The sequence below is a fragment of the Ambystoma mexicanum genome, chromosome 2q, assembly GCF_040938575.1.
Source record: "Ambystoma mexicanum isolate Mex_15411 chromosome 2q, UKY_AmexF1_1, whole genome shotgun sequence".
NCBI lineage: Eukaryota > Metazoa > Chordata > Amphibia > Caudata > Ambystomatidae > Ambystoma > Ambystoma mexicanum.
In genome coordinates this window covers 1,192,548,416-1,192,576,376 of record NC_090924.1, presented here as the reverse complement: position 1 = coordinate 1,192,576,376, position 27,961 = coordinate 1,192,548,416, and the positions used below count along the sequence as shown (strand labels likewise).

At 43.7% G+C, this 27,961-nt stretch overlaps 1 protein-coding gene across 4 annotated transcripts in view; it reads left to right on the top strand.

Moving 5' to 3' along the window:
* The window catches only part of NEBL (nebulette), a 1,132,595-nt gene that overhangs the window by 866,056 nt on the left and 238,578 nt on the right, over positions 1-27,961 (top strand). For 2 of the 4 annotated variants that reach the window (XM_069648590.1, XM_069648591.1), the window contains exons 16-17: positions 11,186-11,290; positions 22,563-22,655. The exons of the other annotated variants lie outside the window; for them this stretch is intronic. In XM_069648590.1, coding sequence (XP_069504691.1) covers positions 11,186-11,290; positions 22,563-22,655 — 198 coding nt within the window. The remainder of the gene's footprint in view (positions 1-11,185; positions 11,291-22,562; positions 22,656-27,961) is intronic. 4 annotated transcript variants of the gene reach the window in all.

Below are 27,961 nucleotides of genomic sequence, written 5' to 3'. Positions count from 1 at the left end.
CGAGCTAAGAGAATAACCTTCCCGGATTGTGCACAAACATGCTACCCAGAAAACCTGAAGATTAATCTAGCATCTGTAACCTCTGCCTCCATGCAATTACCTCCGGAATACCAGGACTTTCAGGACGTCTTCCAAAAGGAACAGGCCAACACGTTACCTCCTCACCGATCGTACGATTGCCAAATCGATCTGGTGCCCGGTGCACAACCCCCTTGTAGCAGGATTTATGCCCTTACCGAACCTGAGAACCTGCATTTGAGACAATATTTGGATCAATACCTCCCCAATGGTTTTATTCGCCCGTCAAAGTCCCCGGCATCCTCGGCTTTGTTCTTCGTGCCTAAAAAAGAAGGCGACCTTAGAACTTGTATCGATTACCGCGCATTGAACCAGATAACGGTTAAAAACCGTTATCCTCTGCCTCTGATTCCTGAACTCCTTGACCAGGTGAAGGACGCTTGCATATACACCAAGTTAGATCTCCGGGGGGCATATCATCTGGTGCGGGTAAAAGAAGGCGACGAATGGAAAACAGCCTTCCGTACAAAATATGGATTATTCGAATACCAGGTAAAGCCTTTCGGGTTGTGCAATGCGCCTGCTGCCTTCCAATTCTTCATGAATGATATCCTTCGGGAACTCATCGATGTTTGTGTTGTTGTCTATATCGATGACATTCTAGTGTACTCCTCTTCGGAATCTGATCACAGAAACACGTTAGGGCAGTTCTGGAAAAACTGCGCCAACACAAACTATTTGCTAAACTGGAGAAATGTGTTTTCCATACCACAGAAGTTGAGTTTCTCGGTTTCATCCTGACACCCAAAGGAGTCCGAATGGACTCAAGAAAAGTGGATGCCATCCTCAAATGGCCATTACCTAGCTCTGTAAAAGGGGTTCAAAGCATGCTCGGCTTTGCCAATTTCTATCGCAGGTTTATCCCGGAATTTTCACGCATAGTACAACCCATTACTGCACTCTTGAGGAAAAATAAACGTTTTGAATGGTCTGAAGAAGCCGAGCAGGCCTTCCAGGATTTAAAAGCTAAGTTTACCTCCGCACCTATATTGAAACACCCACGTCCAGATCTCCCGTATGTCGTCGAAACTGACGCATCCAGCCTAGCCATGGGAGCAGTTCTGTCTCAAAGAAATCCTGAAACCAACCAACTGCATCCCGTAGCATTTTGGTCCAGAAAATTCTCGGCACCAGAGATTAATTACGCAATCACTGACAAAGAACTGTTAGCCATAAAGTTCGCTTTTAAAGCCTGGCGGCATTACCTGCTTGGCGCTCGACATACCATCACGGTGATCACTGATCACCGGAATTTACAGTATTTGAAAACCGCCAAGGCTCAGTCATCACGGCAGCTCCGATGGGCTTTGTTTTTCGCTGAATTTGATTTCGTGATTACCTATCGACCTGGCTGCAAGAACGGCAAAGCAGACGCCTTATCCCGAATTGGAATGGGAGAATCTGATACAAACTCAGAACCAGTACCAATAATTCCCGAACAGAGAATTCTAGGCATGACTTCGTTACAGACGCTTGAAGACATTCAAGTCAGAGTGAAACAACTCCTGGACCCTACAGTCCTACAGGATTGGATACAAAAGGGATCAGACTTTACCATAGATAATGGTTTACCTTATTACAAGGACGCTTATTCCTGCCGCACAAGGATTTACACAAACTAGTTATTTCAGGTTATCATGATACATTAATAGAGGGTCACCCCGTTATTGCCAAGACAATGGAAAAGGTGAAACGACAATTCTGGTGGCCCTCTTGGCGAAAAGATGTTAAATCTTTTGTGATGTCCTGTGGTGTTTGCTCCCAAAATAAAGGTCAAAAGAAAAGACCAGCCGGTCTCCTTCAACCTCTAGACATACCGCCAGCACCCTGGCACACCCTACAAATGGATTTTATTACGGACTTGCCTCCTTGTTCGGGATACAATACCATTCTGGTAATTGTGGATTTGTTTTCCAAAATGGCCCACTTCATTCCTTTGAAAGGTTTACCTTCAGCTTCTGTCCTAGCCAAAGAATTCCTCGAAAATATTGTTCGGCTACATGGATTCCCATCTATACTAATCTCTGACCGGGGAAGCCAATTCATTTCCCACTTCTGGCGCAAATGTTGTCAAATGGCACAAATCGACGTAAGATTATCGACCAGTCACCACCCTCAGACCGATGGTCAGACCAAGAGGACAAATCAGACCCTTGAGCAGTACTTACGGTGTATGTTACAGCAATCTGAAAGCAACTGGAAAGACATTCTTTGGATATCCGAATATGCATATAATAATTTGGTACACTCTGGAACTGGCCATAGTCCTTTTTATACCTTGTTTGGACATCACCCTCGAACCTCAAACCTCGACTCACCTAAGAACCTCGGAGTGCCCGCAGTAGAACATCTGCATTCTACCATTACCCGAGCCTTCAAAGAGGCAACCACGCATTTACAACAAGCCAAGAGAAAATACAAGGAGAATGCTGACCTACATCGGAGTGAAACACCTCCGTATCAGATTGGGGATCAAGTGTGGTTAGCTACCAGACATTTACCGCTCAAAGGGCCTCGAACTTTTAACCCAAAATATCTGGGACCTTATTCTATTACGGCAATAATTAACCCAGTAGCGGTTAAACTTGATTTACCAGCTAATATGCGAATTCACCGTTTTTCATGTGTCACTTCTGAAACAAGTGGTACCCGGAACCCGACTACTCAAACCTCCAGAACCTATTCAAATAGATGGGGAACCCGAATTCGAAGTGAAGAACATTTTAGATTCAAAAATGTTTAGGTCAAAGCTTTTCTACCTAATTGATTGGAAGGGGTACGGACCTCAGGAGAGGTCGTGGGAACCCAGTGACCATGTGCATGCACCTCGATTAGTCAGGAAATTCCACCGACTCTTCCCAAACAAACCAAAACCCCCGGAGGGAACAACCTTGGATGGGGCCTTGAGGGGGAGTGCTGTCACGATGCCCGCTCCCGGGGAGCAGGCTCAGGCCCTGCGTCCAGCAGCGACCATCCGGATTCGCAGTCGCGCCCCCGCGCCTAGGGAGAAAAAGACAAGAACAAAGGTGAAAGAAAGAAGGGAAAAGGGAAGCTAAAACTCCATGTCAAGACTTACCTGTTGGGTCATTCCCTTTTCATTTCGGGTCCGCGCCGCATCCAGGCATTTTCGGACCCCGGCCCCTAAGGGGAAAAAGACATCAGCGTTAATGAGTGAATGAAAAGACATTACCAAAACACTCATTAAAGACTTACCTGATTTCCACAAGGATTTCACCGCTCACCTCGGGTCGGTGCCTGTTCCCTGGGATTCCGTACCCCGGCCCCTATGGGGAAAAAGACATTAGCATTAGTACATTAATGCATGGACACAAGGGGAACCACTTATAGCAAAACTTACCTGGAAGCCAAGCAAGTTTGGTTCTCACCCATCCGAAAATCCAGTGACGTAACTGGATACCAACGCGCCCCTGCATCAGGAGCAGGATGGAGAGCTCGTCCTTCCAGACCCTAAGGTGAGACGCTACGGGGAAGCACAGAAGGGTTTTGAGGAGGGTGAGAGGGGTAAATGGGAGGCCGATTGCATTACCCCGCAGACAGTTAACCCCCTATTCTCACCTACAGAAGGATACTTCTGCGAGTCAGACAAGCCAGATCTGGGGCCCGGTCCAGTCCGTCTTCCGAACCCTGCGCATCACCTTAGACGAGGTCACAGCAGCGCAAACCAGGCCAGCGCCCCCGTGGGAGTCAGGTGAGCGTTACAATCTCTTTGGGGAAGCCTACACATGATAAAAGAGGGATGAGGTTTTTTTAGAATTTGTAGCGGGCTGTTACATAGGAAAGGCCTCAAGACAATGGGTAGGGTAGTCTAAAATCACTAGGATAAACGTGTTCCCTAGTTTTGAAGGTGTTAATGGTCCCACAATATCCATCCATATTGAGGAGCATAGGATGTGTATTATTGTAGAGGTTGTATAGGTGCTGCAGAAGGGTTATGTGGGGCTGGCTTTTGACACAAGGAGCATGTCATGACAATGTTTTTAATATCCATATACATCCCTGGCCAATAGAACCGGCTCACTACCTGACCCTGGGTTTTTGCAGTTTCCAAATGTCCAGAGATGGGGTGGGCATGGGCTATTTCCAACACAACCCTGCAGTGGCTTCTGGGGACCACTATTTGGGACTGAGGGGTTCCCTCGTTTGTGGTGTCCCCTCTACATAGTAAGCCTTGTCTCAAGAAAAACAATGGACCATCTTTCTTTCTGCCCTCCTCAGAGATGACTCGGAGGAAGGCTTCAGCAACACACAGGGTCATTGCGTTGGGCAAACACCAAATCTGGGATGATCTCAGCTTCCTCTTCCTCAATATTCAGTTTGGGTAACTCCAGATTTGGGTCTGGATCCTGGTCAGATTCCCCAAAGGCTTTAGCCCCTCTCTCAATGGAGTATAACTGTGATATTTCTAGGAGTTTGGGGAATAGTGCATTTCTTAGAATTCCTAAGCAATCTTCTCCTTGGTTTTTACACGATAAGCATGTTTTTTATTATTATTCTGTAGTAAGATCTTAATGCCTGCTCTATAGTCTGGGTCCACCACCCCAGCCATAACATCCAGCCCATGCTTCAAAGGGAGCCCTGACCTGCATACCAATCAGATGCACAGACCCTTGGGGGCTGCCAAGGCTAGATCAGTGGATAAGAATTGTCTCATTCCAGGTTCTATAGTTATATCATGACTGCTGGAGAGCTCCAACCATATACATTTTGTAGTGGTGACAGATGGATTAGAGGCTTTGTCACTTCATTTAGTGAATGTTAGGGTTCCCCGGTTTATGTCAAATAGGTCAGATCCCACCTCTTACACCATATATAAGGGTGCAGAAGGAGGAGACAGACACACAGGTGGCATGGTTGTTGGCATAAACTTCTATTCATCAAAAATAAAAGAGAACACCTACCGCATCCTAACTCTAAGAAGGGTTTTCCTACCTCAACAAAAGTACTGAAGCATTGGTCAGAATGTCTCTTTAAATAAAGAGTCCACCATCCTGTATCAAAACCCTGCTTATGTGCCTTACACGTGTAACTAAACTAAAGGGTCAGTGGATCTTCTTGTTCCAGCAGAATGAATCCCTTCTTCTGGAGAGCGGATCATAGTTCAATTAAGGTTGGGATCTTTACCGAAGGACTCCCTTCCACAGGTCTCAATCCGTTTCCAGGGTATAAAACAAAGTTCCAAGTTGAAAGGTCAACAAGCAGCACAGTTCTCAATTTAACTCAAAAGGGTAACGTTCTGATTCTTAGGTAAGATCTTTACCTGAGGGAATGACTCCCTTCCCCAGGTCTCAATCCCTTTCCAAGACACAAATAATGGTCTCGATCAAAGTTCCCAATCAAACATCAACAATCCTTATTGCCCATAGTTGTTTTCTATTGGGTTCCTGGAGAATACCTCTCTTCTCTAGGTATCTTGCTCTCATTTTTTTCACAATGCCAGGGGAATGATTACCTTCCCCTGGGCTTTTCTCAGGTAGACTTTAGAGTTCACATTACCAGGGGGAATCACTCCCTTCCCCTAGCCTGTTCTCGGGCAAACTTTATAGTTCACAAAACCAGGGAGAATGACTTCCTTTATCTGACCTTTTTCCAGGCTTACTTTTCAATTCAACATGCCACGGGGAATTACTCCTTTTGCAAGGCCTTTTCTCAGGCTTGATTTGCAGTTCACAATGTCAGGGGATATGACACCCTTCCCCTGGTCCTTTGTCAGGCTTGGTTTGCAGTACACAATGCCAGTGGGTATGAGACCCTTCCACTGGCCCTTTTGCAGGTTTGGATTGCAGTTCACAATGCTAAAGGGATCTCAGATCCTCTCCCACCCCTTTTTGGCTATGCCTATTTGGTTTACTCTCCTGCCAAACATTGCCATGAGGAAGACACCTAATTTCTGTGGAGTCTCCAACCCTGGTCTCTCTTGCTCCTTACTTTGACCAACCTGGCTCCCTCTCATACCAAGTCTTGTCACGAGGAAGATACCCAGTTTCTGCATGTGGGTCCCAGACCCTGCTTTCTCTTCCATTTTGTTCTGGTCAAGGTGGCTCACTCTCTCACTAAGTACTGTCACAAGGAAGATCCCTTGTGTCTGTATGTTGGTCCAAATTGAGAAAGCTTTGTTCGGCTGTGCTGTTAATGGTTATTTTTGTTGCTGCCTTGTTGAGCTCATAGAGGTGTTGACTCCCTTTACACCTCACCAGAAGAGCTGTTCAATGTGTTTTGACTGTGAATAATACCAAATTTATTTCTCTGACTTTCTAAAGTTGTTTGAGATTTGTATTTTGTTAATAATTTGTCGGTAGTATGAAGAGTCGTCATTAGTTAGAGTTGTATTTTTTTCTTGTTTAATTGCTCCTGCTCCTCGGATTTTATGTCCATTGGGAGTAGTTGTTAATGTACACCTGAATCCAAGTGTTAGTAATTGTGAAGTTGCTTCTAGGATTCTTTCTGTAATTTCCATCGACTTCAGTTCGATCAAGACTTTATCCATTGTGGATTTGTTTATAAATTCTACTAGTTTGATATGGCCCGTCTTGATCAATTTTAAGGAAGGGACCGCTTGTAGAAGTCGCAAGATGTTTGAACGATTCAAAATTGTTGAGTCTATTTGTTCAATTCTGAGCTTTGACTTTTGTGTTTGGTCCATCAGACTTGCAAAATTAGGGAGCTGCAAGATGTGATGGTGAATAGAATGTGTATGGTTTGTCTTTGTTGTGTTATGGGTCCAGGATGTATTGTTTATTTGTGAGATGGAATGATCTGTGATGTCTGTGGTAAGATCATCAATTGATGGGTTTCCCGTCGTTGATGTTACCAGATCAGTTTTGGATATATCTTCACATGACAGGTCAGTAGATTCCATCTATAATGTGTGACCTTCTTCATATCTGGCAATAATTAGTTATTGATCATTGGTCGGCGGGCTCATGTCAGTGCACAAATCCTGGTCTTCCATCGGATAGATAGACAGGTTTAGTAGTAACTCTTGTTTCTGTTGTTCTTCTAGTATTGCTTGTTGCGCTAGGTCGATTGAAGTGGTATCCCTTTGGTTTAAATCGGGGGGGTGTTTTGGAATGTCACTACCTTTGCTTGTGGCGTTGTGGTTGTTTTTTTTCATCACAATCTTTTTTACTAGGATTAGGAGTCATGAGGTTCCGTAGGAATGTTCTGGAGCCATTTGTTTTATTTTTATTTGAGATCTGAGGTTGGTGAGGTAACTTCCTGGTTGCCTTATTGTTGTCAAATACTGCAAAGTTTTCTATTTCTTGGTCGGATGTGTTTTTCAATTTTTGTGCCATTAATGTTATGACCAACTTCACCATGCGCTGTTCGTGGGTCTGCGCAACTAGGCCTTGTGACAACTAAAACCTCAGCAGCTATGGTTTCATTATTGGGATGGTTTTGTTCCATGATCAATTGGGTTTTTACATTGTTGGTTGTGTTGTCTTTTGAGAGAAGGCCCATCATGGCAGCTGTCAAGGAGGTTTCTTCATCATCCTTCCTTGCAATCTCGAATAATCTGGATTGCCATTGTGCGCTCGTTTCAGCTTCTAGCTTAAGTCTGTTGTGTATTGTATTAATAAATGCCTCAAGGTAGATCTGCTTGGAATGGATGAGCTCAAGGAGTGTGGCTTGACCTTTTTGTGCTTCTCCATTAGACTCTTGTTATTTCATGAAGGGGGTCATAGCTTGAGATGTGACTGCCATAAGTAGATTTTGTAAATCTAACATTGTTGTGGGGATGGCTTTCTGTTGTTACCGCGATGTGGAACTGGGTAGACATTCACATTTTGGTTGTTTCAGCTACTGTTTCATTTTAGGGTTGGCACTCCATATGTCATTACAATTTGATTCAAAGAGAGTTGTATTTGAAACTGTGGGACAAGGTGGTGCGGTCGATCTTGGGGTTGAGGAATTCTACATGGGTGGCTTAGTGGGCTTGTTAGGTATGTTGAAGATGTAATTTCTTTTTTCTTGGTTATTCATGTCTTCAATATCCGTTATGTCTAAGGAGAGCCGGGCATGTCTTGAATCTATTGTGTTCCGTCTGTGTTGGTCTGCTTCTTCTGGCTTTTTGGAAAATACATATTTCTTTTCCCATAACTTCTTGGCAATGTGGGCTTTCTCTTCTTGTGATAATGGTATTTGGGTGCCGGCGAGACCAATTCACTGATTAGGGGCCAGGGATGCCAGTGAGTGGCTAGTTGGGGGATCCGAAAGTTGGTTATAACAAGGAAGTCAGGGTTGTGATCTCCCGCTTTTTTTGTCAAGCTAAATCATCTTGGTAGGACACAGGAAGATTTCTGTTCATTAACGGCTCCATGTTACCTGATGGTTGGAGCAGTTCAGATTGTACTAAGAGGGGTTTTCGCTCCGTCTAGTTATGTGTCTTGTTCTTAGTGGTGGCTGTCTCGCTGTCTTTCGTCATTGAGGAATTCAGATGGAAGGATTCTGGGGACAGCGGGACAGGCACAACTGTGGTGTTCTCATTCAGAGGATAGGCTGCCTGCACCGGTATGGCCACAACTGATAAGTATGCTGTTGTAGGAATCGAGAGCGTCCTGTTTCTGGATCTCGTGGCCGGACCGGTGCCTGTGGACATAGTGGGACGCTCTGAGGGAACACTTGCAGATCAGTCAATTCGGCACAGGAATATGCTTTGAGGTGTGTGTCCTCGTGAGCGAGATTAGATCACTGAGGATATTGAGCACTGGAAGGCAGGGTATCGGTGTCTGATCCACACAGCAACTCAGCTGTTATTCTTAGGCACCTCCAGCTAACCCAGATGAGCTGAAAGTTGGTAAACCAGGCCGTGGGCTGGCTCTTGGAAAGGCGGGGGGTTGAGGGGCGTGAGCCCACCGAAGGTATAGGTTCTTAAAGTGTCTTTAGCCAAAAGTTTGAAGCTAATGTAGAGCAACAGGCAGGAGATTAACGGTAAATTGCCCAAGTGTGGCACACAGCAAGTGGGATCAAAGGGATGAGCCGCGCAGGCTCCCGCTCGCACAACCCGAAGTTTAGTCTGGAGCACTCAGCTTACCCGTATTCTCGCTGATCAGTGGTTGACGTTTGCCTGTACCTACGCCTGTCCCTCGCACTGCTGGCGAGTCTCCTGGCTCTCACAGGTCTCCCTGCCCGAGTCAGCAGGGTGAAAATGTTCAGGCCAGTTGTTTCACCATATTGGGGGGCGGCAGTGCCGCGGAACCGCAGAGCCAAAGACCAAAGACTTTGCTTCCTGACTCCACAGCCCACTCCGGGGCAAGGTGAAGTTTATGTAGGAATGAAGAGCAAAAGAGGACTGGACTCCAGGTACTGGCACTGTGACTGCAGACCAAAGACTCTGTTTCCCGGCTCCATGGCCCGCTCCGTGGCAAGGTGAAGTTTATGTAGGAATGAAGAACAAAAGAGGACTGGACTCCAGGTACTGGCACTCTGACTGCAGACCAAACACTCTGCTTCCCGACTCAGCGGCCCGATCCAAGGCAAGGTGAAGTTTATCTAGGAATGAAGAGAAAAAGAGGACTGGACTCAAGGTACTGGCACTGTGACTGCAGACCACAGAGTCTGCTTCCCGACTCCGCTGCCCGCTCCGCGGCAAGGTGAAGCTTATGTAGGAATGAAGAGCAAAAGAGGACTAGATTCCAGATACTGGCACTGTGACTGCAGACCAAAGACTCCTCTTCCCGACTCAGTGGCCCGCAACGCGGCAAGGTAAAGTTCATGTAGGAATGAAGAGCAAAAGAGGACTGGACCCCTGGTACTGGCACTGTGACTGCAGACCAAAGAGCTGCTTCCCGACTCTGTGGCCTGTTCTGCAGCAAGGTGAAGTTTATTTACGAATGAAGAGCAAAAGAGGACTGGACTCCAGGTACTGGCACTGTGACTGCAGACCCAAGACTCTGCTTCCCGACTCCACTGCCCACTCCGCGGCAAGGTGAAGTTTATGTAGAAATGAAGAGCAAAAGAGGACTGGACTCCAGGTACTGGCACTATGACTGCAGACCAAAGACTCTCCTTCCCGACTCCATGGCCCGCTCCGTGGCAAGGTGAAGTTTATGTAGGAATGAAAAGCCAAAGAGGACTGGACTCCAGGTACTGTCACTGTGACTGCAGACCAAAGACTCTGCTTCCCGACTCAGCGGCCCGCTCTGCGGCAAGGTGAAGTTCATATAGGAATGAAAAGCAAAAGAGGACTAGATTCCAGGTACTGGCACCGTGACTGCAGACCAAAGACTCTGCTTCTTGACTCCGCTGCCCGCTCCGCAGCAAGGTGAAGATTATGTAGGAATGAAGGACAAAAGAGGACTGGACTCCAGGTACTGGCACTGTGACTGCAGACCAAAGACTCTTTCCCGACACCAACACTTATGTGAATCAGGTCCTCTATCTCAATAGCCAACAGGTAAACAACAATGGAATGTCTAGCAAGATTATTTTCAACAAGACCATTCCTTTCTGGGATGACCTTATGTGTTGCTGCAACATAATTCAACACAACATAGAGAAAACTAAGTCATGGGAAAGTGCTTTCACTTTCTTATAGAGAAATCGATTACTTTTACATGACACCTGATGCATGCCCATGTTAAACCTGCTCTAGAATGAAGATGTTTGCAATTTAAATTCTTAACTAACAAACACAACCTTATTGAAATCCTTCAAAATACTAACACAGTTTTTCTTTTCACTTTACTCACAATTAAAGTTTACTTAACCACAACACAACATATATTGCTATTACCACTATGCACTATTAGCCTTATAGGCCTTGGAAGTGTTCATTATCGCTTGGGATAATGACCTTTCACTGATTTATGCCCCCTCAGCGTTTCCTCAGATTATAACTTGGTGGTGGGCCATCATCCTGGGAAAATGGCACTTAGCTCACTCCCCAAGGCTATATTAATATTGATCGCATTACCTGTGTTTCCTGTTTCACTGGTGCTGTTGATGTTTTGCAAGAATGCACCGATGACTTTCATTGTTGCGAACGAGCATCATCAGAGTTTCGGTTTGCTTATAATAAAATACTCAAATGTATTTACTGATGAGAATTAGTATATAACAGCTTCATGGTCAACTGTTTTTATTTCAGAACAAATATAAGGAAAAAGCAGAGAAGATGCTTTCTACCTTCGCTGCTGTTGCGGACACCCCTGAAATACAGAGAGTTAAAACCAGTCAGAGGAACATAAGTGCTGTAAGTATCAGAAATACTGATGCACGTAAAAACCTGTGTTTCACCCTTAATATTTGCCTAGCGATTTACTAAAGGCTATAGCAAAAAACACTCAAACACTCAATTTACAAAGATTAGATCTAGTGAATAATCAAACCGTGATTTTTCTGTCAGTTTTAATACTCCCAACCTGTTTTGACAATAGGGGAAAGGCAGAGAAGGAGGGATGAGAGGTGGCTGAAGAAGGGCCAGAGGAAGAGCAGGGAGTAGAGGGAAGAGGGGTAGAGGAAGAGAGAGGAAGAGAGAGAGGACAGGATGTAAAGAGTTTTAGAGATGAAATGAGAATCCAGAGACGTCCCTGGGAGAGGACAGGGGAGGTAGAGACTGCAGCTGGATTGGCCAGTTCCTTGCAGATTTTAAAGAGTTTGGTCGAGCTGTTAGATGCTGCAGAGACGCAGGCTTGGATGTGAGCTCTCTTCTTGGTGCAGACCGAGAGCCGGTATTGCCTTTGGAGCAGGCGGCAGGCCAGTTTGTCAGAGGATGTACCGGAAGGACGACATTTCCTCTTAGCCACCCTGGACTTGCATTTGAGGGTGACAAGTTCTGAGTCGTACCAGGAGTTGCACTTTTCTTTGGGTTGCAACCAGATCCTCATGACAGCGGCAAGAACATCAAGAATATCAGATATACCAGAGTGGAGCATGGAAAGGGCTGTGTCAGGGTGTGAGTCAGCTAAAGGGGGAGGGGAGTGAGAAAGTGGCAGCGAAAGCCTCAACTGACACACGCTTCATGGGTCAGATAACCGCGAAGGTGTGTGACAGTGCTGGAGGTGGCTTGGCTTGAGGGGTAGAGAGGGTGAGCTGGGAGGAAAGGAGAAAGGGATCACTCCAGGAGACAGGAGTGGTGAGAGGGATAGAAAGGGGAAGATCTGTGGGGCAGAGGGCTGCCCTAGGAAGGTCTGTTAAGTGAAACAAGGTGGGGAATCAGGGGAAGTGGGCCCTCTGGGAGACGAGAGGAGGGAGGGAGATGGAAGCAGAAAGAAAAGGGGAAGCAAGCAGGGACCCCAGAGCCACGAAGGGCTCGCAAACATGAATTACAATGGATTCAAGGCCCCAAGAGGGTCGAGGGCAGCACACTCACCAGGGCCAATGCCTGGGTGAAATGGCACACACATGGGGGTGCCGGCAGCAAGGCCTGGCACAGATGGAACAGCGGCCAATTAGGGGAGCTGGGCGGGCTGGGTGGCAGGAGGATGGAGAGAAATGGAAGCAGAAAGGAAAGTGGAAGCAAGCAGGGACGCCAGAGCCGTGGAGGGCTCGCAAATACAAATTACAATGGATTCAAGGCCCCATGAGGGTTGAGGGCAGGACAGTAACCTGGGCCAGTGCCTCGGTGAAATGGCGCATGCACGAAGGTGCCGGCAGCAATGTCAGGCACATATGGAACAGTGGCCAATCAGGGGAGCTGGGCGGGCTGGGTGGCAGGAGGAGAGAAGGAGATGGAAGCAGAAGGGAAAGGGGAAGCAAGCAGGGACACTGGAGCCATGGAGGGCTTGCAAACCCAATTACAATGGATTCAAGGCCCCAAGAGGGTCAAGGGCAGCACACTCACCAGGGCCAGTGCCTGGGTGAAATGGCGCACGCATGAGGGTGCCGGCAGCACGGCCAGGCACAGATGGAACAGTGGCCAATCAGGGGAGGGGTCGCGGTTGAGGAGGCGGGAGGAGGGAGGGAAATGGAAGCAGAAAGGAAAGGGGAAATAAGCAGGGAGGCCAGAGCCACAGAGGACTCATAAACATAAATTACAATGGCTTCAAGGCCCCTAGAGGGAAGAGGGCAGCACACTCACCTAGGCCAGCCCCTGGGTGAAATGGTGGCCAATCCGGGGAGGTGGGCGTGCTGAGAGGCGGGATGAAACGCATCAGACTGGTGTCTTAACTGTTGAGAGGAAACCTGTTGATTCAATTCCTTAAATTCTAAGCATCAAAACGTGTGCAAAGTGCATTGGCTGTGGATTTAGTAATGGTGCAATTGTTACATAATCTAGTCTCTGGTTGAAAGATAAGACACTATTTATTACGCTATCTGAAGAGTCCAGAAATGAATACTGCGTACCAACTGACACAGATGGAATATCGGATTTTCTGAGATCAATGTTATCCAGCTGCACTTCTAGAATGAAGGATCTCACACATCTCCCTGATAAGAATACAATGTGTATAAAGAATGCAATATGGTGAGGGAATGGACTACATAATTAAAGGGAATCTCACATGCTCCTCACATTGCAACGCTGTGTGTGCTGGTCGCCTGTCTTGCCTTCTCCTCTACCTTCACCTTCATGCTCTCTGGTGTATCCTGTACTGGAGGTCTGCCGACTCAATGTAAGGCAAGTCAGTCCCCTCTGGCATCATCGCACTCTCTCATTCACAAAATACCACTTCTCCCTCTGGATGATACCCGCTTCTCCCCAGTGCTTGGAATCACTTTTTTGCTTGCCAAATTTGAAAAGTACACGTGGTGCTATGCGCTGTTCCATACAGCGTCCTGCTTCCAAGATGGCTGTCTCCCCCATCAGCACCAACGTGCCTAGGAGGTAGCCATAGCTACGGTGTAGCCTGCACCGGATTGGCTGGTGCATCTACTTTCGGGCCAAATGGGAGTCAGCAGGCTCGAATCAGCCCCCAACACAAAGGCCCAAAACAAAGGTCCCTGTCCGGTGCTGGAAGGCCCCACCCATGCTGCCGCACCTCTGATCCATCCATCACAGAACAAACTAAGTACTTCTTGCACCCAAGACCATTGACAATGTGACACCTCCTTGCCCGGTAAGCACAACGGATCACATGCTCTCCACACGATTGCCTACTGACACATGCCTCCCTCAGCTCACATCCACTCTACTAACACTGTCCACCTCCAAAATGCAATGTTTACATACTGTACATTTCTTTTTCACCTACTTCAGCTGCATACCCTTTTAATGCTGCACTGACGGTCTTGCCTCAAGTCAAATCCAGGTGTGTTTTAAAATTGTCGTAACCTCCACTCTTGTGCTATTGTAGTGTTTTTGTGCAAAGCCAAATCTAGGTGTACTATTTAAACTGCTGCAAGCTGCACTTTGTGCTATTTTAGTGCTTTGGTGCAAAGTCAAATCTACTCCTGGCTGCTAGGCCGCCTGGTGAACTGCCTCATGCCTGTGCAGTATCTACTCCTGTCCCACTCCCTTCTCTATCTCTCACTATCTACTCTAACTGCTATGCTATCACCTATCCCCCTCTCTCACTAAGTCTGGAAAGAAAAAGTTTAAAAAAAGATACCCTCTCTTGTAATCCTGATTTATCTATCACAGACACTTACGTCAGTGCCACGTTCAGACAAATTGTCACTGACATCCTCTTTTATGTCCCCTCTCCCGACCTATGGACTCTGCATCCGATTTTCATGCTCTCACCTGCCTCTTCCTCACCCATTAATGGTGGCACAAGAAGTTCTCTTGGCTGGCTTCTCATCCTCGAGGTGCATTATTAATGTCTATCACAATGCCACTATCATGGCTCAGGGCTCTCACAGGTCTGCACTTATAGATGGGCTGGTGACCCCTCTTCCATCTTGTGGTCAATGACTGGCACTTAATTGCTGCCTTCGCAACCGACTCTTGCACCTACCTGTTGCCTTGCAACTATCTGGCACTTCACCTCTCTGTGGATCCTCTAGCACTTAGCATCTTCACCTGTCCCTTCTGTCTGCCTGCACTTGGAACAATCCAAATGTTCACAAGACCTAGTAGGATCGCTTTTCTGTATTTTGCATTTTCCATTGTTTGCTGTTTCCCTTGTTCCTTTCCCTTTACACTGTGGGCACTTTGAAACACAATTTTCTTGAAGTTTAAGTGCCTTACAAATGCCCAATAAATAAATAAGGAGGGCTCAAACTCCTTTTACCTTTTTTGCAAAGCACACCCCAAAAGGGTACAATAAAACATAACAAAAAAGTATTTTGAGTAGCTTGACCTCATGCCCACTCTGTAGCCACTGGGCCATGCCATGCAATGCTGTGCAGAGAATCTGTTGTTGCTCCAGGACAGCTTGTCCCTCTCAAGACACACCTAGTGCTTTTTCTTTTCGCACACTATTTCATCAGTCTTGCCATTTTTCACATCCTCCCATCAGTTGTTTTAAAGGTATCGTGACAGACATTAAATACTGTCATTGGTTTGGAATTGTAAATTAAGGTTGATGATTCCAGACTTTATTATTAACATAAAGATGATTGTTTGACATTATGTTACATGGAGCACTCATAGCAACTAAGCAACCATTGCCCATTAAAATACATGTTCTGCCTTTGCTTGTAACAGTCAAATGTAGAATACACCATTTCAGTTGTCACACATGCCACAGTACCACCTAGTAGACATCACTGGACGTTCACCTCGTGTTCATAGCCACATGACAAATGCGTTGTGCGCTTACAAATTGGCTGACATGCAATCTTCTCACTCCATAACATTGTGTTTGTTTTTTAAGGCAGTGTTGTTCAACCTTAAACAGACAGCTCTCATGGATGCAGGACACTACATGCATGTTTCACCCATATTAGGGATCTTTTGTGCAGTATAGTCTGGCATCCTAGTAGCTGGAGCAGAGAGGTATGTTTAACAAGCACCTGAAAAGCTATGGTGGGTTTATGAAAGCTTGGAAAAAAGCTTCCACAAAAGCTTCCACCTGAAATGTGCAAGTAGAATAAGCCAGGTGAACTTTGGCCTTTGTGACGTAGCGGAAATTAATTATTCTACTTCCACATTTCTGGTGTAATGTTTTTTTCAAACCTTTATAAACCAACAATAAAACGCCTGTTTTATTGTTGGATACCTCCTTTCTCTGCTGCATTTGTGTGCTGTTTGGGCAATTTCGAAGTTAGATGTGTTTTTAACATCTGCACCCTCCACCCCCATTTCCGCATTGCATATGTGTGTTGTTTGTGCAATTTCAAAGTTAGGTGTGTTTTTAACCTCTGTACACCCCCACATTTTCTGTACTGCAATCATATGCTTTATTTTGTGGCATTCGAATTCTGGTGGCCTTACGTCTCTACACCGTCCACCTTGCATTCCATATGTACGCCCCCACTTGCCTATACTACCCTCTTCTAGCCCTCTTCTCCCCCCACCCTCTCTCACCTGTTTTTATGTCACAGTGCTGCATTCTCATCTCGTCTTGTCTGTCCTCTCGCCCCTTTCTCCTTCCTTTATGTTGCTGCACTTGCACTATCTGAAATGTCGTTAGACCTAGTACTGTAGTTTTGTTCTACATTCTGTCTGTTTCTCTATTACTCTCATGCGCTGTTCCGTGCCTGTACCATTATAACACTTTAGCACTTGCCCATTCTGAATGACTCGAGGCCTAATAAGAATGTTGTCTGACTGCTTTTTAGCCCATTTCCCCCCTCTGCCTTGAAGCATTTTGAAACCCTGTTCCTGTGTATAGGCGCTTTACAAGTAACCAATAAATAAATTAAATAAATAATTACATTATCATTGTTATCAGGGTATTTATTGAGTGCATACCTAGCTTGAGAAGCAACAGAGCGCTTAACAATCATAAGGAGAAGAACACAGTGAGGGAATCAGAGAAACAAGTGAGCTAACAACAGGTGTGGGGAAGGACTGGCAATTTGACTACAAGGGATCTACAAACAACAGGGGAGAAAGCAGCAGGGAACAGATCACCCTGTCTCAGGCACAGCGGGAAGTGGGGGGTGTGTAGACCTAGATGTTAGGGAGGAGCCACTTTTTTAAGAGGGTCTTGAGCTCCTTCCTGAACTGTAGAAGCAAAGGGGTGAGTCTTGTGTTTATGAGGAGCAGGGTCCAGATTCTTGGGAGATAGAAAGAGACGGCATGCGTTCTGGTTCTTTCCTTCCTGAACTGGCAGAATTCACATGTCCTTAATTCTGGTGGATTGGAGGCACCCAGGAATGCAAAGCTTCTCGTTGAGGTAGAATGGGCACTTCATTGTGACTGCCTTGATGCAGCAGGATTTCAAGATGATACAGACTTTCACCAGGAGCCAGTGCAGCTCGGTGTATGTCAGAGTGATGTGGTCTAATTTGCAAAGTCGTTTATTGTGCAGCAGCATGCAGGAAGGCCTTCCAAAAGGGCATTGCCAACCACCAGCTTGAAGAGGACAAAGGCTTGGACAGCATATCTGAACTTGTTTCTGGGATGAATGGCATGATTTTCCACAGGACCGGTAGTGACACCAAGTCGTTTGTGACTTCTTTGATATTTGCTGTTTGAAGTTTTACACATTTTCTGATGGCTTTCTTCAGTTAGTTACTTTCTGGATTTATTATTTTCACACATTAAACTTTGTAATTTCCAGGATGTTCTGCAGAGGTTCAAGGAGATTCGCTGCATGTCCTGGTTGTTTAAATTCATTGATATATTGCCTATCCATTAGTTTTTGCACGGGCACATCTGCATCTTTGTCAAAGCACTTAAGTATGTAACATCTCCCCTTATTCTGAGGAATTATCTGTAAGGGAGGTCTACCTTTAGGCTCATGGGGCGACCAAATTACCAAAGTGAAGCAATGTGTTATTATCTATGCCCTTTTAAAATAAGATTGACAAAGCTTTTCATTCTTGTGTTTTAACAGTATATCAAGGCACAGAATTTCCTCATTTTTCCAATCTACATTGAATGTATATTTTCATTATTTGTGTCTAGGCAACTTTAAAATTCCAGGAGTTCATCTGATGTGCCCATCCAAAAGAGAAATACATCTGCTGCATTTTTATTTGACCCCAGAATTGTAGACGTCGCCTTATTTGTCCACACATATATACATATTTACTATACTGGGAATGGGGTGACCATGGTACCCATCCCTTTACTTGAGCATTTGAAAGAATCATACACTTGTCAAAGAGGTATTTACACAACAATTCTAGTTATCTACTGACCGTACATTTGGAGGTCAGTGTAGGTTCTTAAAATAGGAAATACATAGCTTAGTAGAGTCATTATGCTCACATATTGATATCTGTAGTTAGGTATTCACGGTGAAGGTCTCAAAAGGGCTTTGATGACCACAGCAACAGAAACACAGATATCACTTTGAATACATGTTCTCCAAAGGTAGAACTTCTAAAATGTAAAGTGGCTGTGCTAGAAAAAAATAGTTAGACGAAGAAAATCCAAAGTTCTGAAGTCGAATCATGTGTTACTTTCTTATCATTGGGCTTAAGGGCAACCAGGAGGTGGAGATTAGCTCTAGACTTTACTGTCTGTATACTGATTGCACTCAATTGAGAGGGACTCAGGGGGATTCTGATCCATTATCAACTCACCTGTTTTATTGTGCAGTCTTGAGTTTCCTGTTATTAGGCACCTGACTGGATGAACAGGAGTTGGACCAAATGCTGCTATAGGCACAATTCAGAATGTAGTGAAGGTATGTGCACTGGATTTTTAACTACCAAGTTGATTTCAGGTTTGGTCCCACTTGACACGTTTTGTTCAGTCCTCATATTAGTCATATGACAAAAATCAGCCAGTGATGCAGGTGCCTCATTATGGTTAGAACTCTTCAGATGTGTTTAGTAGGATTGCAAGTTGCAAATACTATGTGACATCTGCGTCAGCTAATGGGGATATATGTTTGGTAGAAGAACAGGTAGAAAGCACAAAAAGGTTCCACTAAATAATTGGTATGTGTTTGACCCTTCTGTTAATTGTATTTCATTGACTGTGAAAATGAAAGGGCAACCTTCTTAACCCACAAGCATCATGGGACTACGGTGCTGTTATTTGAAAGTTCAGTTCAGCTTGGACAGCTGCAAGACTCTGGTTTGGTCAGCTGTCAGTCTTTGTAATTGTGGTAAGCATATTGACAAGGTTAGGCAAAACCTCTAAAGGGCAAAGTGAGGGAGACTGTTGTCAAGTTTTTTCCTACTGTAGCAAGGACTTTGACCCCATAATTAGCTTCACTCTGCTGGCTGGAAGATGAGTTTCTGAATGTACTTAACTGATTTTCATGATAACGATGGTATTGGAAGAGTGCAGGTTCCAGCTGGCCTTCCTCACATCCAATCATCAGGCCAGTCTCTTTCTTCAATTGCTATTCTTCTACAAGTATACAGAGCAGAACCTTCACATTGTTAAGAATGTGTGTTAGTGTAGGGACCTGAAGTCAGTGGGTTGAATCCATTCAACCATTTGATCAGCCACTCAAACATTGTATGCCATAACATTAATGTTTTGCAAGCTACTTTTCTAGGGCAATCAATATACAGATGTAGATTCAACCATGCATCAATGCATCTTTGTATACTCATATTATCTGATCATGATCTGGTAATCCCATACTGACAGATAGATTACCATCCAATAGGAATGATACCCTGATACAGGAAATCACATTAGACTTCAGAAATGTCAGCTAATAGGTTACCTGCAAACATGAAAACCAGTAACAAACAAGGGGGCGTTTCATAGCCACCTCTGCAATGTTTCTTATATAGGAGAAATATGGTATTGTCAAAAGCAGAAGGATCAAGAATTGCCTTAAGAACAAGCAGGCTGTGTGCTACTCTGATTTATTCAGTGAAACACATGGAATATTGAGTTTGGTCTAAAGACTGTAGATTCTATATCACAACACATATCTGGTTCATTAGAACAGTAAGGATTGTGATGAATTTGATGGAGTCATCACCGATTTCCCAGCGGTATCCTACTCCCATGTGGTCAGAGGACGGCAGCCACTACCTGACCCTGACCCTGGAGGCGGTTATATGAGGGAGGATCACATGGGAGGAGACAGCCTCTGGAGAGATGTCATGGCTTCATCAGGTGCGACATGCTATCCCCTGTTTTCTCTTGAAAATATCCTTCACATATTTGATACCCTTATGGACTATTGCTATACATACACTCTTTCACCCATGAAGAATAGGGACAGCCCCCTCTCTGCTTCCACCTATCCTTCATCCAGGACTTATTCGACATTTAAAACCACTGGAAATGTGTATTCAAGTTCTCCAACTCAGTTCTCAAACCTGGACTTCCTTTCCCAGAATGACCAAAACGCACTGGGACGAGGACGAGGAATCGAGCAATACAGAGCAAAACAGGCTGCATGTCCAGCGAGTGCTCTAGTGGTTGCCCGCCTACACCTGTTCTGAGAGATTAAAGCCACGCGAAGCAAGGAAATGAGGTCTGCTGTTGGAGGAAGAGAGCTGTGTCTCTCAGTGTGGGTGAAGAAACCGAAAGGCAATCAGTGGCATGGTGCCAGAGGAGAAGGAGGATGGTGCTAGGAAAGAAAGCCATGATGTGGGATTGCCAGGAGCCAGCAAGGGGCTCCTGGGCATCCGCGGCTCACAGAGAGCAGTGCTGCACTTACTGCAGATGTTTAAAAGGAAACAATTGGAGAATGAATAGTGCTGTTTGGACATACGAAGGCACAGGGCAAACATGAGTGTGAGAAAAAGGTGCATGTCTAGGTTATTTTTGTGCTGCTGATTTTAATGAAAGAAGTGCTGTCTTTGTAGTGCAATATATTTGTAATGTGTTGCAGTGTTTTTCAAGAAAAGGGAAACTGTAGCCTAGTGGTAATGCAATGGTGGATTGCTGTTGCAGCAGTGTTTGCTGTCTTATAGTACAATTTGGGAAAGAAGAGTACTTTATAGGTAAGGTGAAGTGTCGCATATATTACTTTGCCAGTATACAAATATGTGTGAACAGGGGGAGAATGGTGGCAGTGTAAGGGATGTAATCAGTGAGGTTTGAGAGTGTGGCATTTATATGGAATGAAAAATGGAAAATGCTGACCTTTTAAAAATGTTTGTTTTTAGGAGCATATTCATGAAAGGTAAAAAATGCATGTGCGCATTTATAGTAGAATTTTGTGTGTACATTTTGTGGAAAAGAAAAGAAAAGCAGATGGAAAAGATGTGATGAACATTGTTTAGTGGCACTCGGTGTGTGGAAGCTTAATATGTTGGAAATACATGCATACTTGCCAACATGATCCATTGCAATATGTAATTTCAAAATCGTGATAAGTTTGAATGGGAAAAAAATCTTCTTGTAGCTACAGCCCGATAAGGATTGGATGAAACATTTGCAAGCAGCATCAGCAAGGACGTCAAAGCATGGTTTTGTAAATCAGTCCTATTTTTTCTAAAGTGTCAAAATGTAAAAAATATCACAAACAATTATGATATAACTTTGGTGTCTGGGCATTGGGCCTGGCCATGAACAAGGAAACATGTGTACTCTGATGTGCTTATTGGGACATGCTACATGTCTAAAGACATAGGTTTTAATGGGAAAACATATACTGCTTATGGCTACAGGCTGAAGTGCTGGACTTGATTACAACAAACCCGCACAAGGAACATCAGCAAGGACCTGAATGCATGCTTTTGCAAATATGTCCTGTGTTTTTTTTTTCAAAGTGTCAAAATGCAAGTACAACAACTAGTGATATAACTTTGGTGCATGGACATCATGCCTGGCCATCAGCAAGGACAAATGCTTACTCTCATTTACTTATTGGGGCATGCGGCATGGCTGAAGCCCTAGGTTTAAATGGGAAATATAAATCTGCTTGCGGCTGCAGCCTGAGATGTTGGACGGGATTGCAGCAAATTTGCGCAAAGGGCATCAGCAAGGATCTGAAAGCAAATCTGTCCTGTGTTTTACTTTTTTGAAAGTGTCACAAAGTCTGAATGGATTTTGTGAACTGGGAGCTTAGTTATTTGACTATTTTATGTATGTACACTTTGACACTTTTCACACAAAAAACATGGAGGGATTTGTAGTAAAGTTGTATGCATAGCAATGGCAAGGACTCGAAAGCATGGTTTTGCAAATGTGTCTGTGTTTTATTTTTTGACAAGTGTTATAATGTAGGTCAAAAAAATAGTGATATACCTTTGGTTACTGAGGTATAGCCGGTTCCCATGGGCAGTGCCCAGATTTTCCGAGTCATGGCGTTGATCTGAAATGACTGAGCCTATAGCGCAATGTAAAAGCTTGTACAAAAACATATATATATATATATATATATATATATATATATATATATATGTATATTCACTGAAAAAACTTTGTTAAAGAGGTTATTGTTAAGTTGCACTAATAAAAAGACAGATCATCTTAGTGCTTTACTAAATGTATGACTCCAAGTTGTAATTCTGTGATAGCACAGAACTCTGAGCATTGCAACTGTACACATTTTCATATCATCTAAACACTCTATAATTAGTTATTTTGTTTTTCAAAGGTGTTATACAGAGATGGAGTGGGGGCTGGTACTGCTGTCAGAGAAACTCCGGAAACTGAAAGAATTAAGCAATCGCAGCAGAATATTAGTGAGGTAAATGTTGGTCACTTGTAATAGCCTTTAGTAGCATAAACACGTAAACAACAGTTCAGTTGTGGTTACTAAGATGGCTACTTATTGTAGCAATGTTGTTGTGGGTCAATTGTATGAGGTATATCAAAACAGTGAGAATCAGATTTTTGTGCTTAGAATCTGACATATTGTTAATGTGGTATGTATTATTATTGTTATTTATTTTGTGTATTTAGGGTGCATTAAGCATCCTCTTACGCTACCTTTAAAGTTCATACAAAGCAGAAAATAGCACTTAAAATACCATATTACAATATATATGTATATAATGTGGATATCATTCTTAGAGACACACACCTAACAAAATGGTGCTAAATTCCACCAGACCAGAAAATCATTTCTCCTTGAATAGAATGAGTATGTATTGTGTAGGCACATCATCGAGCCCTTCCTGTTATTAAATATGGGGTCTATTCCTAATCATGGTATTTTAACAATCTAAGTATTGAAATCTCTTGAATTAGCTACTTACTAGAATAGATACTGGCATCGAACTGATCTATCTATTTGTATAATTCAAAACCAAGCAACACATAGTTATCGCAGAGTGTGCCAAGTAACGAGACAACACAAGACAAATCATAGGGAATAACTCAAGTATGTTATTAAAATAATGTCTGTTTGATGTGGTTAATGCAGTGGAGAGTAGCATGTCTAATGGCATATGACAGAGTGAATATAGTAAACAGGAGATTTCTTTCAATGTAATACATGTTTTTCGCTGGTGTATACAACCTCAAACCCATCAGCGAATTCAAATCACTTGAAACGTGATGCAAAAGCCATGGCATGGTAAAGAATATCAAATCTGAAATAATAAATAATGATCCAGCGAAAAAGTCCCTTACAAAGCTTCATGTTTCGGCTACTCCTCACCCTACTGCAATCTCTTTTTTTTAGTTTGGAATTTGTCATGATCCCCGACCCTATTTCTTGGGAGTCCATGGTAGGGGAAGTCCAAGACCAACGCAGCAAGGGTCTGGCATAGTATATTTTAGCCATCAGAGACAGAAATGGGTCTCTCTCAATATTGGTCCTCTCTCTTAGGGATTTAGGGACAATTATGGGAAGTTCACTGCCCGCTTTCCAACTCCAAGTTCTAGAGTCTGTGTCCCGGGACACTCTGCTCCTTGCTATCCTTGCCATACACTCAGTAAGATTGCTGTGTCCCATACCTCCTCCTATCTCAGCAGTCTTCGCAGAGGCATAGCCAGGATTATCTATCTTGTGGGGTCTGATGCTAATGTAGTTGGGCCCACTGCAGTGACATTTATATCTTTAAATGGCAGATTTACAGATTGTGTGTGGGTCTGACCCGCTCAGGCCCTACCCTGCCTACGTCACTGCCTCAGACTCATTTTATCAGCTGGATCCTTCCTGAGCTCTCTCACAATTATGGGGGCCTGCTCTCCTTCCTACGCCTCTAGTCTTATAACTCTATTTTCCCTCAAGCTTCTCTTTGTCTTTGGTTCATTCCATCTTCCAACTCTTTGACTCCTCCTCTCCAGATAACACTCTCCATCTGATCTCCTCAGCAACTCTCTCCAGATGGTAACAATTCTCTTTCCAACCTCCTCTATTCCTCCAGTTAACCTGCTTAACATCTCTCTGTCTCTCTCTCTCTCACGCACGCTCATCTGTATACAAATTCGTATATGACAGGTTTCCATGGTCTGTGCTAATCTCACTAATTCTCCCATATGCATTCTTCGGTAGCTGTACCAAAGGAAGAAATATATATAAACGCTTGCTGGGCAATTGAAAAGGTTGTGGGTTTGTTCCCTTTAAGGTAGATGCATTCATTCCTAAGTGTCTGTGTCTTGATAGGGGTTAGAATATATCTGTATACAATGATTATAGACCCCCTAAAGTGAAATGCATATGTCTTCCTCACTTTGGATGTTATTTGGGATTTTTGGTGTGAAAGCAGTCCTGTTACTACCCACTCACTTAGTTTGGGGATCTAGAGGAGGTGGTCTATAGATCGTCTAGAACTCTCATCCAGGTCCAGCATCTACTAGATCAGACAGGTCCTAGGCCCCTCTGACTACTCCACTGTCAGTCCCCAAATTCTAGGTAGGGATTTCATCACATACTACAATGGTCAACCTGCCAATCTGAAAGGGAGATGCAGTAAACCTCAGAAACATTTTTAAAAAGCAGGAAGTGAGCAAATCCTTAAAGTCCAGGATGCCCTGGAATTAAAAACTAGCCTTGCATATACACAATGAATTATTAAACCCAGCCAGGAGACAATCTTCTTGACTCCTTCAATGGAAATGGTTAGCAACCTTACTGCAGCTTCATTGAAATCAAGTTGGTGGTATGCGGTGGCATGGGATACCCACCCTAGGATGCAAGCACAAGCCTGTTGGTTGTCTGAATTGAGGTCTGCAGGCCACGATCATGACTACACATGCACCCATGATCTGGTGAACACAACTGCATCTCTGATTCCTTATGTGGGGAATCCTTCACTAGTAGCACAATGGTCAGTAAATGGCAGGGTAGCTCCGGTTCTGTCTGAACCAAGTACCTGTTTGTCTTCTCCTGGACCACTCAGGATCCCAGTTTTGGGGCAAAGACTCCTGATGTCTTTCATCCCTTGCTCAACACTTCAGTTTGGACTGCTTTCTGGAATAGAACTCTGCCTACCTTCAGAGTGAAATCGTTTTTTTTTTCTGAATTCGGGCATTCCTGCAAATGTGCCTTGTCATATTGGTTTGTGTATTTTTATTTCTGTATCTTGCTTCACTAGAAGTTGTGCCTTATGGATACCTCTCCTCCTGTTTTCACACATTCTCCACCAGTGTGATATTTTACTCGTTTCCATTTAATTTATTTTTCCTCATGCCAGCGGGTTAGGGACCTGCAGACTTTGTGGTACACTCATTTTTCCTCTGGTAGTCCAAGGTTCCCATTTTCCCGCTACATTGCTTTCTGATCTGTGATCTACAGCCAAGCTTTGTTCCTTGCACAGAATATTCTGTCTGGAACCAATTCTTTTAATGTAAATGCATTTCCTAAAGGAAAGGAAAGGAGGGGATATGTTATTTATAACTTACCTGTGGGTTTCTATTTTCTTTTTCAGCCTAAATAGAGGGATGCCTGGGTGGCTCCACCCACTACCTGGTTTGGAGAGTCATCTTTGTACTCTTCCCCAGACTGGGAAGTCAGGAGGAAGACCTTGTCCTCCAGGAGGGTCTCGCCTGGTAAATCACAATAAAAGGCTTTGAAAGCCCCAGGAGAACTTTCTTCAGCTAAGCTAGCAAATTGCATGATCTCATTCCAAACGCAAGCCTTATTAACCTCAGCAAAGGATCATGCAATGTTCATGCATGATCGTTTCAAGTAATCCTTAAATGTACACAATCATACCCATTTAAAAAAGAAAACAATATCAAAGCTGACAAGCCAGAACTGGCAAACAACAGACCTATTGGGAATCTTCTATTCAAGGCCAGAGATATCAAACAAATGATTAATAAGCAACTCTGTACGGAATCTAGCCTAGATTGTCATTACAGGCAATCACGATTTAATTCATCTACGAGTACATAATCAAAATGTTTAGATAGTAGGGAAGACATTTATAAATACCTTGAAGACTGACAACACACTGTATTGATACTCCTGGAACTCTCAGTATCATGCAACACAGTAGGGTAAACAACCCTCTTTCCTGCTTCCAACAGAATTTTGGAATCCAGGATGTTTCTTCTTTTCAGAATATTTTAACCAGAGAGAAAAAGACATGCTGGACCCCACTGATTTTCTTTGTTGTATACTTAAGACAGCCTTTTGCAGGAATTACATTTTCCTTTGCACATATATCCTGATGAATTGCAGCTGACAATATGATTGGTAGAGAATGGTATCAAGAAATTAAAGTTGACACATTTCCACTTAATCACTAAAAATTGAATTAAATTCAGATGTCTCTTCCTCAACCTATTCTAGTACGATTTGTTGGGTCATACCTCACTGAGTTAATTGTTCCTGTTAAACTACATAGCCCCATTGGGTACCTATCTAGTCCATGTTACCATATTAAAATATAAACATCAACCTCTCAATCAGACCTTAAATCAAACTGGTGAAATTAGTAAATGGCTTGCCCTCTTTGAAATCCAATATTCTGTTATCTTATATTTGACCTTGTCTTGTTAAGTGGGGAGAGAGAACTATGGGAGAAACACATACACCTAATTCCTTCTAATGCCTAATGAGTTTCTAGGCACGAACACTGGATCATGTTTGCCTTTCTATCTAGCAGTAATGCACTTTAAACCAAGGTGTCATCAATAATTCGAAGCCATAAATAGAGAAATATGATGAATATATTTGACTAGGACAGCCTGTTGGATATATTTTGGGGTTATAGCTATTACTTTGTGGTATTTATCTATTATGGTGGTACAGTGAAGAGACTAATTTCAGAATATTGCCTAATAATGGTTTTTACGAGGGTCAATAACAACAAACAAAATACTGGAATTAATACACTCTGGATGGAGGGCTCCTGTCCCCTTTCCTTGTGGTACCTTATGTACAATACCACGCTATGCCCTTTTGGCTGAGTTTCAACAACTATAAAGTATGCACTGCACATTCACTCAATCTCTCTAGCTATCTCTTACGACACTTATGCATGTGAAATAAAAGAGACTAATTAAAAAATAATGCCATGAGACTACAAGTCACTTTGAAACATTTTTTGTATTGTAAAATAGAAAATATGCAAGTTACACAAAGTCACATTTATGACCACTTTATATTTCACAGTGCGAATACATTGTGAAAGCTTTCAGGGTTCTTACTTTGTGCAAGTCTTACCAACTGTCCTTGGCAACGTGGAACTTGGCAATAGAAATACACATTGAAAAGAAAAACACAGCAATATTTTGAAACATAAGCGCAGGATTACATGCACGTTAAAAATAGACAGCACTTAATATGAAATTAATCTAGACTACCTGACCTCATTCAAAACAGCAGCCCCTCACTTAAACTCATATTTATCCAGATATGCTGGCAATGTTTCTAATTCAGTTCAGAATGGATATCTTCATTAGTCATTCCGCCAGACTCATAAATGACATTTGTGATGTCATCTAGGATGTCCTGGGTGTGAGTGTTAGCAGTGCACGGTAGCGCGAGTTATGGTTGCTTATCTTACCATAACTGCCGAATTTCAGGGGTTTTTCGGTTTTACTTTGAACCATAACGTCCCTTTAACAAAGTTTTTTTCACTGAATTTCATAGGT